Here is a 19,419-nt window from a genome sequence, read left to right on the forward strand (position 1 = left end):
ATTTACCGCACATTTCTTATCAGGTTGTGAGTATCATGTAAACTGTGTGACAACTTATGATAAGTTTATTATGTCTTTCAAGATGTATGTGAGAAATGTGCTCATTATTGCTTGCTATTCTGATTCAGGCATGTGAATCTATGAAAGATACCCATAATACTGGATAAGAAATGCGTTACTTACCTGTAACAGCAGTTATCCAGTATTGGTATCTTTCATAGATTCACATGCAACCCACCCGCCTCCCCTGGAAGGGCTCACCTAAGTCTTCTCAGTAGGTACTACTTGGCACGGTGCTTACGAAAATCTGAGGGACAAGGGCTCCTTCCAGGAAGGTCAGGAGGGTGATAAGGGCTGATTGGCTACTGGCCAAAGTTTGGTCCTTTTTACATAAGGACCTAGATAGGCTACTAATGTGAGGCCTCTGGCCTAGTACTAAGTATATGTCCATGTGAGATTACTATAATTATTTACCGGGGACTCCCACCCCGACGACGGGGAATGATTCAGGCATGTGAATCTATGAAAGATGCCAATACTGGATAACTGCTGTTACAGGTAAGTAACGCATTTCTTCTGCTGCCTGCCTCAGAGATTAATTTGGGTTATTTCTTGATCACTTGTTGTATGCTGTTTCATAATGCCAGGAAGGGTGTCAGCTGACTAACTTGAAAAAGACACAAATTAAGTTGTAGATCTATCTGTTCCTTGCCATTGCTGTTTCGAGCATTCTGTTGACATGAAGGCTTCTCAATGTTAAATTATATTGGATTCTTTTCTCAACAAGAAGTTTCTGTGCCTTGTCAGTAGGTCATCTTACATGGTTTTTCTGATAGCCTAAGTTGCTTTGCTTTGATCATGTCTTGATGATACTCAGTGTTTTGGTGTTTTGCCGCACCAGAATGGAATGTCAGCTGGCTTACTTGAGATGGATGTAGGGAAGCTCAGTTGTGGCTCAGATCCTTGTCCTTACTGTGACAGATCGCAAGTATACAAGGTTTATTTTGGTTGTTTCCTTGTTCTTTCCTATGCTACTTCCTATAGTTGTTCTCATAGCAGGATGGGAATTCAGGTGGCAAGTTTCTCAGTAAGAGTATGCTCACAAGATGACGAATCTCCTCTGTTCCTCAATAGGGAACCAGTGCTCATGATCTTTTTATAGTGCTTGGAATCCCTTGTTGGTAGTGGCCCAGAGAACAATCTCCTTTTTTGACTGACTAGATGTCATCCGGGCCATGTTCCTCCAACCTCTTGCCATTTCTACATCTTGTGCCACTTGAAAATAGGCTGTTGGTACAGAATGCCCCTGGGTAATCGTCCACTGTTGACTTAGGCCTGTTGTCAGTACATTCCTTTGATCCCTTGGTGTCTGGTTGTCCTCCAAGGGATCCTATTCAGGTTCAGAGTACTCAGAAGGGAGATGTTTTTCCATTTATCATCTATGGGTTGCAGAGCCAAGACACTACAGGGCTACCTAGCTGGTGGCACCCTTGAAAACTCCTCACACACTCTACAGATTCTCTGTAATTCTACTTAATATATGCACATCGCAGGCACTCCTACAGCTGGGTATCCAGCCATCCCACTAGATGCAAAACCTATCCTTATTGACTGAGAATACATTTTTACATCAGCCTGCCTTTCACATAGAGATGCCATCTTTAGCCTTACTCCAGGACTCACTATTGCTGGCTACCCAAAGACCAGTAAAAAACATTGGACCTACCCAAACTTTCCTTGCATTCTTCTAAGATTCTGTGGCATTTACCTCTTGTTCTCAGTTCTTTCAGGTTTCCTTTCATATTGTGCAATGTAATTTCTTCTTTATGTTCAAATCTCACACCATGGCTCTGTGTTTGGATTTTTAGGATGAGTGGCGCTACCTGCTCTCTGGGGGAACAATTGAAACCATTCATGAAAACCCGGCACCACAGTGGTTAAGCGAAAGAGCGTGGCGTGATATCCTGGCCCTGGAAAACCTGAAGAACTTCTCAGGCTTCGTTCATTATTTTGTGCTTCATATGACCGGCTTCAAGAAAATCTTTGACAGTGCTGAACCTCACAGGTCAGTCCTGAAGAGAAATTTTAAAATCATCCAAGAAATTATTTGAAGAGGACCCCTGCGGGAGTCTCGCAAAAACAAAACTGTGCAAGTAAGCTTCTCTGAAATGGCTTAAGCCTTAGTCGAAAGTTACCTCCAACTGACATAGGGAAAATTCTCAAAAGTAACACAAAACTATCTACAATTTTGTTGAACATAGGTGAGTGTAGATGAAACTTCACAGGATCGTGTCAATGAATCCCTTTGAGATAGCATAAATTGCCTTTGTGCATCCGAAAAACATGCACAGATCAATAAGATTTGCGTTTCACTAATCATACTCATGCACTGCTTCACAAATCTAAGACAGAAGCCAATAGGGCTGTAAGTGTCCTGTAAATTACCACTGAGACTAGACTTCAAAAATTATCTTATATCCTTTTTGCAAAGCATGCTATCATTAAGCTGATTGGGAATTAATGTATCACCCAGTAACCTACTTGTTTAATATCAACTTGCAACCTTTGTTTTGTTTGTAATTAGGTACACTGATGTGGAGACGAGGCATGAGCCTCTGTAATAACTTACAATGTTAGGATTGGGAACATAGTTTGGGATAATCTGAATTAACATGATCACTGGAATTTGTATGAGTGACCCAGTAATTTTCTTTCAGGGAGCCTCTGCCTGGTGACTGGAACAATAAACTTGATGCCTTCCAGAAGCTTTTGGTTCTTCGTTGCCTACGAGGGGATAAGGTTACCAATGCCATGCAGGACTTTGTCGCATCAAACTTGGGACAGAGATTCATTGAGCCACAGGTAATTCAAGCAGTTGAGCTGTGTGACAGAATGTAATATTTAGGCATTTGCATTCATAGCATGTTAATGCTAGGGTGAGTCATGTCATGAGAGGCAGGTAGATTTTCTTTGTATGTTCATTTATATAAGTAGTGTAAATTTTAAAAGGATGAATTAACATGAGGCACAAATGGATACAAACAGTAGAGAGGGGGATTAGGAAGAAGATTGAGGGACTGACTATTGTGGGCAACTAGAACTAGGTGTAATTAGTGCATCATAAAGCAGGATGTGTGGGGAATAGAAGATAAAGGAGGCTACAAACATGCATGGAAAGAAATATATATATATATATATATATATATATATTGTGAGAGTAAACAAGAGAGAAAAAAGTACTTTGAGTCATTTAGAGTTTGGCGGAGTGGGCACACCACCATAAATCGGTGGTTCTATTGAACCCCTAAATGTCTGGTTACCCCACCCCATTTAGAGTCAGGGTAAGTGCTTGGTTTGTCCTTGGCAGAGCCTCAGGTCACTCCAACTGTGTAATGCCTTGACCTGCTGGTTCGTTCACTAGTGGGCTGCCAGAGTGGTGCCAACTCCGCCATATGCATTGGTGGGTGACCAATGCATGTTTTCTGGACACAGTCCGCCATGACCTATATGGCAGCTCCTGGCAAGGAAAAAACTCATTGTTCCGACACACATCTAGAAGCCAGCAACATTGCTAACATTGTGTTGGAACATAACACAACACTTTTTTTCAGCAAGTGCAAAACATTCCAGAGTGGGCACAGTAAACATGGTGACTGCTCAGCAGAGTTCAGTGCCTTCAGTGGAGCTGCCACACTGGTAGCTCCAGTGAAGGCAAAGATCCCCATGGATATGTTTGAGGTGCAAGAGTAGTTCGATGTCTAAACACACGCTTTCTGTGCTACACAAGTCTTGGTATTTACCAAAATATATGAGCCAAATATTCCTTGAGCTATCCTCTGATCTCACATTTGGAAGCTTGGCTGTGTTCAAGAAATAACTTTGTAAGAGTGCATATACAGCTTAAAATAAAGATTTGAATGTGATAACTCAATACCACTAACTGTTTGAAAGTGAAAATAGAAGTAATCTGTATACAAATGAACTGTTTAAGGATGAAAAGGTAACCATCAAAACGTTCAATTAAGCCCAATCAGTCTAAAAAGGTAAAAAATTGAAAACTCATCAAACTAATAGTCTTCACAAAGTCTAAGAGTCCCTTGAACGGATGCAAAAAGTCAGTGCCATCCAATGGGGTAGACCAGGAAGATGTTAAAAAGATCTAGATGCTTAAAATACTAAGTAAGGTTAACTTGGGTTACACACAATGAGGGCATTTCTTCAAAGTGATAGCATAAAACAACTTGCCCTCCTATCCATAGTTTATCCAGTATTAGGGGTGCCTTTCATAGATTCACATGCCTGAATCATTCCCTGTTGTTGGAAAGGTAGTCCCCGGTACATAAATAAAGTAATGTCCCATAGACATATAGATAAATAGGCCTAAAGGCCTCACATTAGTAACATATCCATGTCCTTTTGTAGAAATGACCAAACTCTAGAAAAGAGCCAATCAGCTGTTACCTCCCTCTAGAACCCTCCTGGAAGGAGCCTCAGTCCCTCAGATTTTCTACCGCACGTTGTGCTAAGGGAGTCTCCTCTGAGCTCTGCTCAGTTTTTTCTTCACAACTGGTTTCCAGTGTTCTTTGGTGTTTTTATTCTGTTCCATCTGTGATTGCTAATATCCTCATGGCTGAGACACCAAAAAAGGGTCTTTTTAGGTCATGTGGTTCCTGTGGAAAGAAAAGGCTGCATATAGATGACCAACATCAAGATTGTCTGTATTGCCTGCATCCAGACCATTCTTCCAAGGACTGCAAGGTATGTCTTACCTTTTCCACTAAAACCTCAAAGATCGTGAGGGACGCCTCTTAATTTGGCTCCAGAGGCTAAAAGACAGGGACCACCTGGAATCTTCTGAGGAAAGTGAAGGTTCTTCAGTCTCTTCCAAGTCTTCATTGAAGAGACCAAGGGTGGCTTCTCCTAACCCTACGGTACATGCTCCTCAAAAGAAGGCACCAAAAAAGTCTTCAGAGGTTCTCTCCAAGGCTACTTCTGCGAAGGTTTCCTCTAAGGAAGTTCCCACCTTCATAAAGCCTACTTCGACTCCGTTGACGACGGTATCGTCTATGATGTCTTCATCGTCGAGGAGAGCTGTGTCTACTGCATTGTATGTGACAACATCGACGACTACTGTTTCTACGTCGATGGCATCGTCGTCATTGTCCTTGTTAACGACTACCACCCCATCGTCGACGGCAGGTAAGACTGTGTCGTCGACGATAAACATCAAGAAGACACCATCGACGTGAAAGCACCCGTCGACTTTGCACTCGCCGACGACGGAATCGTCGACGACCTCGACGGCGAAGTCAACATCGTCAACGTCGACACCATCGACGAAAACGTCATCGACAAATGTACCGTCGACTAAGGCACCGTCGACGAAAATACCATCGACGAAGACGCCGTCGGCTAAGTCTCCAGTGATGTCAACACTGTCGACGACGGCCCCGTCGACGATGAATCCTCCGGCTACGACACCCGTCGACACTTCACCGTCGACGACCACACCGTCGACGGGCTCGTCAACGATGATAGATTCAGGTCTGCAAAGCACATATGTGCACCTAAAAATTACAAAAGAAGGCGCTGGCGCCAGCTTTAACATCGCCAAGCAGAGTCCAACCGCTGCCTCCAGCATGTCTTCTTCAAGAGGAAGATTCAGATAAAGGGGACATGTTTCAGACTGCGACAAGCCCTTCGGAGCTTCATGTCAAATGTCAGAGTCCGGACGAAGAAGAGGAACAGGAGGAAGAATATCATTCACCTCCACCTCCAATGATTTGCCTTCCAGCCTCTTTAGTTTCGGACTTGCGGTACCTCATACAAGACTACAAACAGAGGTTTCCAGAGTCTCCTGCACATCAACCTTCCGCAGTATCTCCCTCACCAAGACCATGGCCTCCACCTTTGAGCATCCTCCGTCTACTGATGAGGAGGAGGAAGAAGACCAACAGGAGGAGGGAGAACTACAAGACACTCAATCTAACCACGATGACTGGGATGACTATGTCATTCCCTCTCCCGCTTCCCCAGTACCTGCACCCGCAGATTCACCACCCGGCGAGATTGGAGGGTTCCATAATGTAGTTGAGAGGGCCGCTCAACGTTTCAAAATTCCAATGGTCTCTCAACAGCAAGACTGCTTCTTATATGATTTTAAGGAGCATCTTAAAAAATCAATACCCATAATTGAATACCTGTGGGAGCAGGGTATTAAGGTCATGCAGAACCCTTCCTCGGTACCTCCGGTGGTACCTCGCTTGGATAAGAAGTATAGGGCACCTGATACTGCACTGGTTTGTTTAATAGGACACCCCAAGCCGGATTCAGTTGTTACACAGGCGACCCAGAAGAAGTCCAAAAATCCTTCTACCCCGTTATTAGCTCCTCCAGATAAGGAAGGCCAAAGATTAGACAACATTGGGAAGCGGTTCTCATCAATGTCTGCATTGACAGTGAAGGCGGCCAATGCTTTAGCGCTTTTCGGGCGTTACAATAGACAGCTATGGGCAGATATAGCTCCATATCTATCGGATCTACCTAACAAATCAAAAGAGGAGGCGAAGAAAATATTACTAGAGGGTGAAGCCTCGGCGTCGGAGATAATAGACTGTGTGATGGATATCGCAACAACAGGATTTCGCCAGCTGGCTGGAACGGCAGTCTTGCGACGACAAGGTTGGTTAAGGGCAACTTCCTTTCGTCCCGAGATACAAACATAAATTCTGGATATGCCCTATGATGGCCAATTTCTCTTCGGTCCACAGATTGATGAAGCGCTGCAGAGTTTAAAAAAGGACACAGACACTGCTAGAGCATTGGGCACTCTCCAGTACAAAAGTCAGTCCTTTCGTGGGTCTATAGGTAGAGGACAGTTCTCTTATAGAGGGGATTACCAATACCGGTCATCATATTCTTCAGGCCAGAATCGGTCCCAGTATCAACAGCGCCAGCAGCATAGCCAACAATCCTCTTATGGCAAAGCGTCCTTTCGTAATAAAGGCCAACGAAAAAACAACGGACGTAGACAATGACCTTTCACTTCAGCCAGTCTCAGATTCATTTCCATCATCAAAAATTGGAGGAAAGATTTCCCATTTCATAAAAAATTGGAAGCAAATTACCACGGGCCGTTGGGTTCTACAATTGGTTCAATTCGGGCTTTCTCTGAAATTTATGCATATACCTCCCCAGACACCTCCCCGACCTATGCTTCACAAAAATCTACGTCTGCTTCTCCGAGAAGTCTCTCTTATGCTCCAGAAAGGGGCGATAGAGAAAGTCCCTCTGTCTCAGTGAGGGAAAGGATTTTATTCCTGCTTCTTTCTAGTTCAGAAAAAAGAGAAGTTTAAACCAATTTTGGACCTCAGAGCCCTCAACAAATTCCTAAAGAAGCAGTCGTTTTGCATGGTAACAATTCAGGAGATCTTGCAACTCCTGGATGGGGAAGATTACATGGCATCCCTGGACCTTCAGGACGCTTTCTTCCACATCCCGATTCGCAGAAATCACAAAAAATATTTAAGATTTGCGGTGGCAGGCAGACACTTTCAATTTCGCGTCCTTCCCTTCAGACTCAAGTCTGCACCTCGCATCTTTACAAAGTGTCTCTCCCCAGTAGCTGCATATCTCAGACAGCACCACCATCAAGTCTTTCCATATCTGGACGACTGGCTGATCAAGGCTCCATCTTTAGAAGACGCGTCCAGGTCTTCCAACGGCTGTCTGCAGCTTTTCAATTGTTTAGGACTCACGCTCAATCGGGAGAAATCAGTCCTTCTACCTTCTCAGCGTATCAACTTCCTAGGCGCTACCCTCGACACACAACTGAGAAAAGCCTTCCCATCCCAAGAGAGGTAGGACAAGCTTTTGACACTGGCTATTCTTGTGGCTTCAAAGAGGACCTTAAGGGTCCGCCTTTTCAAATCCCTACTAGGAATGATGTCATCATGTATCCTATTAGTTCCTCACTGCCGTCTGCGGATGCTCCCCCTCCAGGAGGCGCTCTCAAAACAATGAGTCCAATGCACAGGGTCGTTCGACGATCTCATAAAAGTGACTCCTCAGATGGTCAAGGCTCTGCAATGGTGGATGTCTTTTCAGAACCTTTCTCAAGGCTTACCATTCCTGCTTCCAGCTGCGCCGTATATCATCACAACAGACGCCTCCTTGGAAGGTTGGGGAGCTTTCCTCCAGGAACTGCAGATAAGCGGAAAGTCGTCCCCCTTCGAAAAATGGCTCCATATCAATCTCCTCGAACTGCGGGCGGTCTTTCTTGTCCTTCAAGCCTATCTCCCAAGAATCAAAAATTCCCTGGTGCTTGTGCGTACAGACAACACTACGACAATGCACTACCTCAACAAACAGGGGGGGACTCGCTCTCTGACACTCTCTCAGGAGTCGCAGAGAATCTGGAACTGGTTAATCTGACACAATATATCTCTTCGGCGGAGTACGTTCCGGGCATGGACAATGTGCTCGCCGACTCACTAAGCAGGCCAACGTCTCACGAGTGGGACTGGATCAAGGGATCCTCAACCAAGTCTTCTCACAATTGGGCACTCCTCGGATCGACCGGTTCCCCACAAGATCCAACGCCAGATGCCCACACTTAGCAAGTTGGCATCCCCAGAAAGGGTCTCTAGGGAATGCATTTTCGATCGCATGGTGCAATTTCTTTGCGTATGCCTTTCCACCATTTCCAATGATTCCCAGAGTCCTTAGGAAATTGAAAGCGGAGCCCTGTACGCTCATTCTGATAGCCCCAACTTGGCCAGGCTAACATTGGTTCACGGAACTCCACCGTCTGTCTCTGGAGCCGCCAATACGGTTGAAACAGTTTCCTTCTCTCCTCACGATGAACAACCAGCATGTCCAGCATCTGAATCTGGCTTCACTCAAATTTGCCGCTTGGCTCCTGAGTTCAGAGAACTTCAGAATTTGAATATTCCGCCAGACTGTAGAGCCATCCTGGCTCGAGCACGAGCGGATGGTACCAACAAAACATTCTCTTTACAATGGAAGAGGGTTTGCATCTGGTGTAAGGCTCAAGGAATACATCCTTTCTCTTCCTCTCCGGAACAAATATTGCCTTATCGTCTCCATCTGGCAAACTCAGACCTTGCTCATGCTTCCGTCAGGGTCCACTTGGCGACGATATCCCGTTACAGAAGATCTCCTACTGGTCCTTCTCTTTGGTCTCACAGATTGATCAAACAGTTTTTGAAAGGACTTTTCCCCCTGTGACATTTTTGCCACCTACCTGGCACCTTAACACAGTCCTTAATAAGCTCATGAAGCATCCCTTTGAGCTGGTACACAGGGCTGACCTGAAATACCTCTCTTGGAAGACATCCCTCCTGCTTGCACTCCCCTCCGCAAGGCGGGTGAGTGAGCTCCAAGCCTTCTCAATACAGGAACCTTTTAGGCAATTTAAACAGGACAGGGTTATTTTACGGCCAAATCCAAAATTTATTCCAACAGTTCCGTCGGACTTCCATCTCAACGAACCTGTGGTGTTGCGTTCTTTCTTCCCAAATCCCAGTACTGCAGCGGAAAGGACGTTACACTCTCTAGATCTTAGACGCTGCCTGAAATTTTATATTGAAAAGACAAAATCCTTCCGAAAGTCACACCAGCTATTTGTGGCTCACAGTAGGCCCAGGAGGGGCCTTCCATTCACCAAACAGAGTATCTCTCGCTGGATTTCTGCAGCTATTTCATTTTGTCATGAACAGGCAGGGCAACCCCTGCAATCTAAAGTGCGAGCCCACTCTACCAGGGCAATATCTACATCCATGGCACTTTTTGCAGGAGTGCCGGTCATAGACATTTGCAGAGCGGCAACATGGAAGTCTCCACATACCTTCACTAGGCATTACTGCCTTGATACAGAACTCATGAAGGATGCTGCGTTGGGACAAGCAGTACTTTGTCATCTGTTTCACTAGAGGTGAGACCTCTTTTCATCCCTCCATCCTTCTCATGTATGCACATTTCTCTATTGTATAATTTGGTGGTATTTCTTGCTTGCAACTGTATGTTTCTATTAGTCGCTTGATATGTTGTTATCTAATAACTTGCATATCCTATACCATCCGAAATGTGCTTTGTTCATTGCTTGCTACTCTGATTCAGGCATGTGAATCTATGAAAGACACCCCTAATACTGGATAAGAAATGTGTTACTTACCTGTAGATGCAGTTATCCAGTATTGGTGTCTTTCATAGATTCACATGCAACCCTCCTGCCTCCCCTGGAAGGGCTCACCTACTTCTCTCAGTAATACGCCTACTTAGCATTGTGCGTACGAAGATCTGAGAGACTGAGGCTCCTTCCAGGAGGGTTCTAGAGGGAGGTGACAGCTGATTGGGTCTTTTCTAGAGTTTGGTCCTTTCTACAAAAGGACATGGATATGTTACTAATGTGAGGCCTTTAGGCCTATTTATCTATATGTCTATGGGACATTACTTTATTTATGTACCGGGGACTCCCATTCCGACAACGGGGAATGATTCAGGCATGTGACTCTATGAAAGATACCAATACTGGATAACTGCAGTTACAGGTAAGTAACACATTTCATATACTAAATTGGGTGCATGGTATGCATTGGAGATAGAGAGTGAAGGTACAGATAACAAAAGAGCATTCTCCTCAGTTGACGTTAACTGTGACCTGTTGTATTTACTATTAAATATATTAAAATAAATATATGATATATCATGCATTGTATAAAAGTCAGCTAAAGGTACAGCCACCTTTGACGGATTTCAAGGTGCCTAAAATTTTGGGTATGAGACAACAATGACGGTTCTTCTTGCTGTCGATCAATCAATCAATCAATCATGGCATTTGTATAGCGCACTACTCACCCGGAGGGTCTCAAGGCGCTTAGGGGAAGGGGGGTTTGCTATTGCTCGAACAGCCAGGTCTTGAGTTGTCTCCTGAAGGCGAGATGGTCCTGAGTCAGCCGGAGGTGGGTGGGGAGGGAGTTCCACGTCTTGGCCGCCAGGTAGGAGAAGGATCTTCCTCCGGCGGTGGCTCTTCGGATGCGTGGTACGGCGGTGAGGGCGAGGCTTGCTGAACGTAGCTGGCGGGTGGGCGTGTAGAAGGTCAGGCGGTCGTTGAGGTACTTGGGGCCCAGGTCGTGGAGGGACTTGTGTGCGTGGGTGAGGAGTCTGAACGTGATTCTCTTGCTGACGGGGAGCCAGTGCTGGTCCCTCAGGTGTCCAGAGATGTGGCTGCGTCAGGGGATGTCCAGGATGAGTCGGGCGGAGGCGTTCTGGATGCGTTGGAGTCGTTTCTGTAGCTTGGCTGTGGTTCCGGCGTAGAGGGTGTTTCCGTAGTCCAGTCGGCTCGTGACGAGTGCCTGGGTGACCGTCTTCCTGGTTTCGGTCGGGATCCATCGGAAGATCTTACGGAGCGTGCGTAGGGTGTTGAAGCATGATGAGGAGACGGCGTTGACTTGTCTGGTCATTGAGAGGGAGGAGTCCAGGATGAAGCCCAGGTTGCGTGCATGGTCTGTTGGCTTGGGTGCGCTGCCTAGGGCCGGGGGCCACCAGGTGTCGTCCCAGGGGGAGGGTGATGACCCCAGGATGAGGACTTCCGTCTTGTCTGAGTTCAGTTTCAGGCGGCTGTTCTTCATCCACTCGGCGACGTCTTTCATCCCTTCGTGTAGGCTAGTTCTGGCGTTGGCGGGGTCACTGGTGAGGGAGAGGATCAGTTGGGTGTCGTCGGCGTAGGAGATGATGTTGAGGTTGTGTTGGCGTGCGATGGCTGCAAGTGGTCTCATGTAGACGTTGAAGAGGGTGGGGCTGAGTGATGATCCTTGCGGTACGCCGCAGATGACTTCGGTGGTCTCGGATCGAAACGGGGGGAGGCGGACTCTCTGTGTTCTTCCGGCGAGGAACGAGATGATCCATTCCAGAGCCTTCTCTTGGACACCTGTGTTGCTGAGGCGTTGGACTAGGGTGCGGTGGCAGACAGTGTTGAACGCTGTGGAGAGATCCAGGAGGATGAGGGCCGCTGTTTCCCCGTTGTCGAGCAGGGTTCTGATGAAATGAAATGAAATTAAATGAAACAAATATTTATAAGAGCGCACTGCGGCCAAGCGGCTTCCTGGCGCTAAGGATCACAACCATATCTACCAGGGGGTCCGGGGGGAATTAGCCAGGAAAAGCCTGAAGAAAAAGAAAAGTTTTGAGAGCTTTACGAAAGTGTGAAAAGATAGGAATAGAGCGAATCGAGAGGGGGAGAGAATTCCAGATCTGGGAAGCCCGCACCGAGAAGCGAGTGCCTCCGGTGCGGGATTTGCGGAAACGGGGAACGTGAAGAAGAGAGAGAGAAGACGAGCGAAGAGAGCGACAAGGGGCATGAGAAGAAATTAGAGAATTGATAAAGAGAGGAGCAGAACGGGCATGCGCCCGGAAAGCCAAGCAGGCAAGTTTAAAGTGGGATCTGAAGTGAACAGGGAGCCAGTGGAGGGATTTAAGGACAGGAGTGATGTGGGAAAACTTAGGAAGACGAAAAACAAGACGAGCTGCCTGGTTCTGGATGGCCTGGAGACGGCGAGTTTCGTAGGCCGGAATGCCTACGTACAGGCCATTACCATAATCCAGGCGGGATGTGATAAGGGCAGAAATGATAGTTTTAAGGGCATCAACAGAAAAAAACCGAGAAATTTTACGAATGAGGCAGAGGGAGAGGAAACAAGCGGAAACAACGGAGCTGATATGCGCATGCATAGAAAGATCATTGCTGATCTTGATGCCCAGGGTCCGGACGGAGGAGGCTGGGGAAGGGGGGGACCAAAGGAAAGGGGCCAATGAGCAGAGGACCAGGGGTTAGAGGGACCACCGGTGAGGACAAGCTCAGTCTTGTCAGGGTTGAGCTTTAAATGATTAAAGCTCATCCATTGGGAGATGAAGACAAGAGTAGAGCTGAACTTGGAAAGAGAGTGAGTGGGAGAGGATAGATCAAAGACGAGCTGGAGGTCATCTGCGTAATTATACACAGAGACCCCCAGCTCGAGGAGGGAAGAAATAAGAGGGCGGATGTAAAGGTTGAAGAGAAGAGGGGAAAGAGAGGAGCCTTGGGGTACCCCACAGGTGACCGGGAGAGGGGGTGCGGAGAAATCAGAAAGGTGAACTGCCTGTGATCTGCCCTGAAGAAAGGACGCGATCCAGGAGAGGGCAGTGCCCTGGATGCCCGCTGCGCCGACACGGTCGAGAAGGATGGCATGATCGACCGTATCAAACGCAGCGGACAGATCCAAGAGGACTAAGGCCTGGGGGAGATTGCTGTCAGCCTTCCCTTTCAGTTCATCCAAGACCGCGAGGACCACACTCTCAGTAGAGTGGCCAGGTCGGAATCCAGCCTGGTGAGAGGCCAAGATGTTATTCTCCTCGATGAAATTGGAGAGGCAAGATGTCACATAGCTCTCAAGAATCTTCCCGAGGTAGGGAAGAAGGGAGATCGGCCTAAAGTTCGATGGGAGGGAGGGATCCAGGCCGGCTTTCTTCAGGATAGGAAGCACAATGGCAGTTTTAAAGGGAGAAGGGACAGAACCCAGAGCCAGACAAGAATTGAGAAAAGTTAAGGGAGGGGTAGGGCAGGAAGTGTAGAGGGATCTAAGGATCCGTGCAGGAGCGCAATCCGCCGGAGAGCCGGACTTGACCTTAACAAGAAGGTCGCGGAAGAGCTCAGGTGAGATGGGTTTGAAATGATCCAAAACAGAAGAACAAGAGAGGGAGTGATCCGGGAAGTTAGGTTCAGGTACAATCGGAATGTTAGCCTTGATGGTGATTATTTTATTGATAAAATAATCATTGAGGGAGTGGCAGAGAGATAGAGAGGGGGTCGTCGGTGGCTGCGATAAGGGCGGTCTCGGTGCTGTGGTTGGCTTGGAAACCGGACTGCGAGGGGTCAAGGGATCCGTTCGCCTCGAGGAAGGCGGCCAGCTGTCTGTTGGCGGTCTTCTCGATGACTTTGGCAGGAAAAGGGAGGAGCGAGATGGGGCGAAGGTTCTTGAGGTCGGTGGGGTCCGCTGTTGGTTTCTTCAGTAGGGCGCTGAGCTCGGCGTGCTTCCAGTTCTCCGGGAAGGTGGCGGTGTTGAAGGAGATGTTGATGATGTCCCGCAGTTGGGGTGCGATGATGGAGTCGGCCTTGTTGAAGACGTGGTGGGGGCAGGGGTCGGTCGGAGATCCGGAGTGGATGGTGTTCATCGTGCGGGCTGTGTCTTTGGTGGTCACCGTGGTCCAGGTGCGGAGGGTGGCGGTGGGGGGGTTGGTTCGACGGTGGGGAGCGTGGCTGGTGCGCCAAAGCTGTTGTGGATGTCGACGATCTTGCGGTGGAAGAACGAGGCGAGAGAGTTGCAGAAGTCTTGAGAAGGAGTGATGTCGTTGTTGCCAGTGCTGGGGTTGGAGAACTCCTTGACGATGCTGAAGAGTTCCTTGCTGTCGTGGGCATTGTTGTCCAGTCGTTCCTTCAGTGTTTTTTTCTTGGTAGTGCGGATGAGCTGGTGGTGCTTGCGGGTGGCTTGTTTGAGGGCGGTCATGTTGTCTGTGGTCTGGTTGAGGAGCCAGGCTTTCTCGAGGGTGCGGCAGTTCTTCTTGGAGACCTTGAGTTCGTTGGTGAACCAGGTGGCTTTCTTGCTTCTAGGTCTGCTGGGAGGGTTCTTCAGTGGCGCTAGGTCGTCTGCGCAGGCGGTCAGCCACTGTGTGAAGTTGCGGGCTGCTTCGTTGGGGTCCGTTGTGCTTGCGGGCGGGTTCTGGCTGAGGGAGGTGGTGAGCTGCTCGGCGGTGATCTTGCTCCAGCTCCTGTGAGGAACCTGTTGCGGGTGGTGGTGGGTCGTTGTTCTTCTGAAGCTGAAGTGGACGCAGCTGTGGTCGGTCCAGTGAAGTCCGGTTGAGTGGCTGAAGGTGATGTGCTTGCTGGATGAGAAGACGGGATCAAGCGTGTGGCCTGCGTAGTGAGTGGGGGTGTTGACCAGTTGCTTGAGTCCGAGGTTTGCGAGGTTGTCCAGCAGGGCAGTGGTGTTGCGGTCCTTGTTGTTCTCCAGGTGGAAGTTGAGGTCCCCTAGGAGGATGTAGTCCGGGGAGGGGAGGGCGTGCAGGCTGATCAAGTCTGTGATGTCTTCGCTGAATTGTGTGCGTGGTCCCGGGGGTCTGTAGACGAGGGTGCCTCTGAGGGTTGTCTTGGGGTCCGTGTGTATCTGGAAGTGGAGGTGCTTGGCGGCGGGGAAGGTGTCCCTGGAGTCGGTCGTGATGCGGATGGTGTTCTTGTGTACGATGGCGATTCCCCCTCCAGTCTGGTTCACGCGGTCCCTCCGGATGATCTTGTATCCGTCCGGGATGGCGATGGCGATGGCGATGTCGGGCGCTGAGGAGGCGTTCATCCAGGTTTCCGTGAGGAAGGCGACGTCTGGCGATGTGGTGTCGAGCAGGTTCCAGAGTTCGACGGCGTGTCTGTGGACGGAGCGGGTGTTGAGCAGGATGCACTTAAGGTGGTTACCGCGGGTGCTCAGCTTGGTGGGAGCGGTGCAGGTCCGGAGGCAGGTGAATTTGCAGGCTTGGCAGGTGAAGGGTCCGTGGGTGCGTTTCAGGGTGGCTCGGCAGCAGGCGGGGGTAGGGCCGGCGTTGACTGCGTTGAGGGTGGCGGTGTTGTAGGTCCGTCGTGTTGTCTGGCATCGGCGGGAGCCAGGGGTCCTGGCACTGGGCGCGGTCCAGGCGCGGACGGGCTTGCCTTTGGCGCGCCTTCGGCGCACAATCGGCGCTCCCGCTGCGCGTCCGCGCAGTCGCCATTTAAGGCTAAGTGGGAGGGAGGAGCAGCTGGGAGGCGGGAGCGGGGAGGACACGGAACAAAAGGGGGCGTGGCCACGTGAACGGCGGCGGGGAGCGGGGCGGGCAGGCACAAGGGGAAAAAACACTAAATACAACCACTAAGAGCAGTTAAGGCACAAAATATAAAATAGAAAATACAACAACTTGAGACGAAAATACGGCGAGACAGCTGGGGAAAGGTACAGTGAGGCAGGCAGCTAGGGAGGCAGGCAGACAGCACAACGAGGCTGCGAGCAGCAGCGAGGGGCACACACACAGCTGGGGGCCGTGCGGCGCGGGGGTGTCCTGGGAACAGGTCGATGATGGTTGCGGCTGCCTTCAGCTTTCTCTTCTTCATCTGGATTGAGTGTGATATACTTAATTTTTAAGTGTCTTGGACTTAATGCTGTTCTAGTCTCCTTGAATTGGTGGTAGAAAATAAACACCCACCGAAAGAGTCCAAATGAGGCAAATCCTTTTGGGAATACCCTAAACTTTCATCTTCCACCCTAAAGAAGAGTACTCCATAATCCTATCTGCAGGATGAGCAATCTCAGAAATAACCAATAGTGACTGTAGAAGAACCAGGGAAAAATTGGCGATGTGGCGAAACCTAAAGGTACAGTGACACCGAACAATGATGTTGTCACCAATGCAGACACAAAGTACATAGTCTCTTAGCCAATCAACAATGCTGAGGATGGAAACTTTTGTCAATGAGATTAGACTACTTGTTAATAAATGGATCGAAGGTATAGTCAACAGCCCAGGCTGGGATTTGAAAATTCACCCCAGAAATCAGTGCAGGAGACTGCTTATTTGATCTGGCTTCCATGAATGGCACATCAATCAATAATAAGCCGCTTCCTTGTATACCTGATGTGTATGAGGCAGGTGTCTTGTGACTAGGTGGCTTCGTTTCAGCTGAGCCTGCAGTCATAGACTTGACTGACTGTAGACAGAGATGCCCTTGATGCCACTGTCTGTTTTGATCTGCTTTTCGTCATCATTTTTGGGGACAGCAGTATTTTGGCCTTCTTTACTGGGATCTTGGATTCTGAAGCAGAATACTTAGCTTTCTGACATATTTACAAGGAGTGGTGTTCCGTCGATAAATTTTGTGAGAGGAAGGAGGCTTCTTTTTTGCTTTGTCATGCCCCTCTTTTTTCTTTTTCCTTTTTGCCTTTAATCTTTCTAATGCTGCCGACCAGAAATCTGAAGCTTCACGGCAGGGTCAGACAGCGCAAGTTTTCCAATACTTGTCTTCCCTGAGTGAACCTGAAAGTTCAAATTTCCTTTTCTCTATGATTGTGCCGACCTGGCTAACAAAGACCTGCCTTTTCCCTCAATTTATGCTACCACCAAATGTCTGTCTTTGAGAGTCTTTTTTGGCATTTGAAGGCAAATTCCACAATGAATTGTGCAAGTGCAAACAGGTAATACAGAGGACATGTGTGTTATCCTGATAGCCTTCCTTTCACTACATTTCTTGCTACTTTGAAAAAGATAATGAATCCCTTGGCAATTTATCAGCTATAGAAAGGTGACTAAAGAAGATCCCTCAAGGGAAAAGGTAAGAGAGAAGAAGTAAATGGAGCGGAGCTCCTGAACGTTCCCAGCTCGCTGATGTGGTCTGAAAAATCTGGCAGTTGGTGCCTTCTGAGACAAGTAGAAATGGTTGCAAGCCTCTCTGTTGCAAAGTCATAGAACAAGGTTAGAATTTTGTATATTTTATATTTCTTTTTCAATGTTTTACGGTATACTTGTACATTGCTGGAGAGCATTGGTTACTCAGGGTTCCCAGCCTGGTGTGATGAAGTGTTCAAGCATGTGAATATTTGAAAGATTCATTGCTGAAGAAGACTCTTGTACCAGCCAGTGCCTTGCCATGAGTGTATGGCTGAGCACTATGCATTACAGAAGGGACCACACAAAATCTGTCAGCCTTTCTACAATATGGAGAATTATCAAAAACAAAGACCAACTGTGCTTCAGAGGCACTTATGTAACTTGCCCCAATTTTCTGAAAGTGGAGTAAAATAGGTTTGAAATTGATTAGCCCTCACAATGATTCAGTTTGATTTTTTTTTGGCTTTTTGAATCCTAGAGGAGTTTTCACGGCCTGTTTTCTATCACGTTCTTAGCCCATATTAAGCACAAATATTGTGGATTTTCCCTACTGTGTGCCTGGCTCAGGACCAAAGATGCACTCTACATAGCAAAAAGGATATATAGCAACTGCATCTAGATAAGTAATTGAACATATATTGGGGAAAGGGTTTTCTTGTGCAATTTACGGAAATAGGGAATGCTGATCCTTGGGCAGTAACGAGAAGAGCAAAGAGAGTCCTGATCCGTGGGTGTTCTTAAACTGGTTAACCTGATCATTACAATTTCTTAAACTGCAACTAGTGTATTCTGGAAGCTGTATTCATGGTGAATTCAAACAAACGGTTAAGTAAGCTACCATGCTGCAGTTGTTTGTAAAAGCAAAGCTCATGAGGGTACATTGAAGAGCGAGAGACATAAGGACATCACAAATACAAAAGGAGTTGTGATTTATGAGACAGAGAAATGAGAATGGTGAGAGATATTGGAATTATGGTAGGAAGGAGAGGATGTGAATTAAATAAAATGATGTAAAATGAAAAGTGGAGACAGATATGATGACACTGAAATGTTCTAGGAAGAGTGGAAACGTGAGTGATAGGTCAAAAGAGATTGTGAAGCACAATAATTGTAAATAAATATAGTGTGGAGGGCAGTAAATAAGGATAAAATAGTTTCACAGAAGTCATTCCCTGATGCAATCTTAATGTTTATTCCAATAGACCTCTGATCTGTCTGAAGTATACAAAGATTCTACGCCTGTTATCCCCTTGATTTTTGTGCTTTCTCCTGGCACTGACCCTGCTGTCGACCTCTACAAGTTTGCTGACGAGATGCGTTTTTCAAAGAAGTTAACAGCCATTTCTTTAGGACAAGGACAGGTAAGTGCCCATGCTTTATAAATACCTAAGTATTTAATATTGATGTGTGACCCACAGACCTTTGGTTCCAGGGTTTATTGAAATCCATGGTTTTGTCGATTTTCAGGTCATATCATGGATCTAGTCTTTAGTAACTGCTAGATCATTGCACATTTGATAATTGAAACAAAATCTCGTTCTGGTGATTCTTTCTCTCTCCTTGTCTGCCTGTTCTGCTTTCTGAAAAAAAGCATTAAAAAGTTCACCTGACTTCCCACAGTCTACAAATCCTATATTAAACTGCCAAATTCTCGACCTACTGACAATGATCCGAAGACTCTATTAAAAATCACGAAGCATAAAATTGCTTACATCTTCGATGTGATTGCTCCATATCCTAGAAAATATAGTCACATACAGAAAATAACAAATGGTACACTGTTGACTTGGCACAGCTCAAAAGACAGGGACATAAACTAGAAAGAAGCGGTAGAACATCTTATGATGACAAGGAAAAAAGGACCAGCAAAATCTATATGCTTGTTTATCATAAAGCAGTACAGACAGCTAAAAAAGCCTACTCCTTCTCCTATATCATGAACTCGTCTAACAATTAAAGAGAAAT

General features: G+C 47.1%; 1 protein-coding gene across 2 annotated transcripts in view; it reads left to right on the top strand.

The window, feature by feature from the left end:
- DNAH1 (dynein axonemal heavy chain 1) overlaps nt 1-19,419 on the top strand; it is a 1,443,760-nt gene that overhangs the window by 1,211,774 nt on the left and 212,567 nt on the right. For both annotated transcript variants that reach the window (XM_078661462.1, XM_078661463.1), the window contains 3 exons: nt 1,869-2,065; nt 2,718-2,862; nt 18,657-18,815. In XM_078661462.1, coding sequence (XP_078517588.1) covers nt 1,869-2,065; nt 2,718-2,862; nt 18,657-18,815 — 501 coding nt within the window. The remainder of the gene's footprint in view (nt 1-1,868; nt 2,066-2,717; nt 2,863-18,656; nt 18,816-19,419) is intronic.

The sequence above is a fragment of the Lissotriton helveticus genome, chromosome 9, assembly GCF_964261635.1.
Source record: "Lissotriton helveticus chromosome 9, aLisHel1.1, whole genome shotgun sequence".
In the NCBI taxonomy this organism is placed as follows: Eukaryota; Metazoa; Chordata; class Amphibia; order Caudata; family Salamandridae; genus Lissotriton; species Lissotriton helveticus.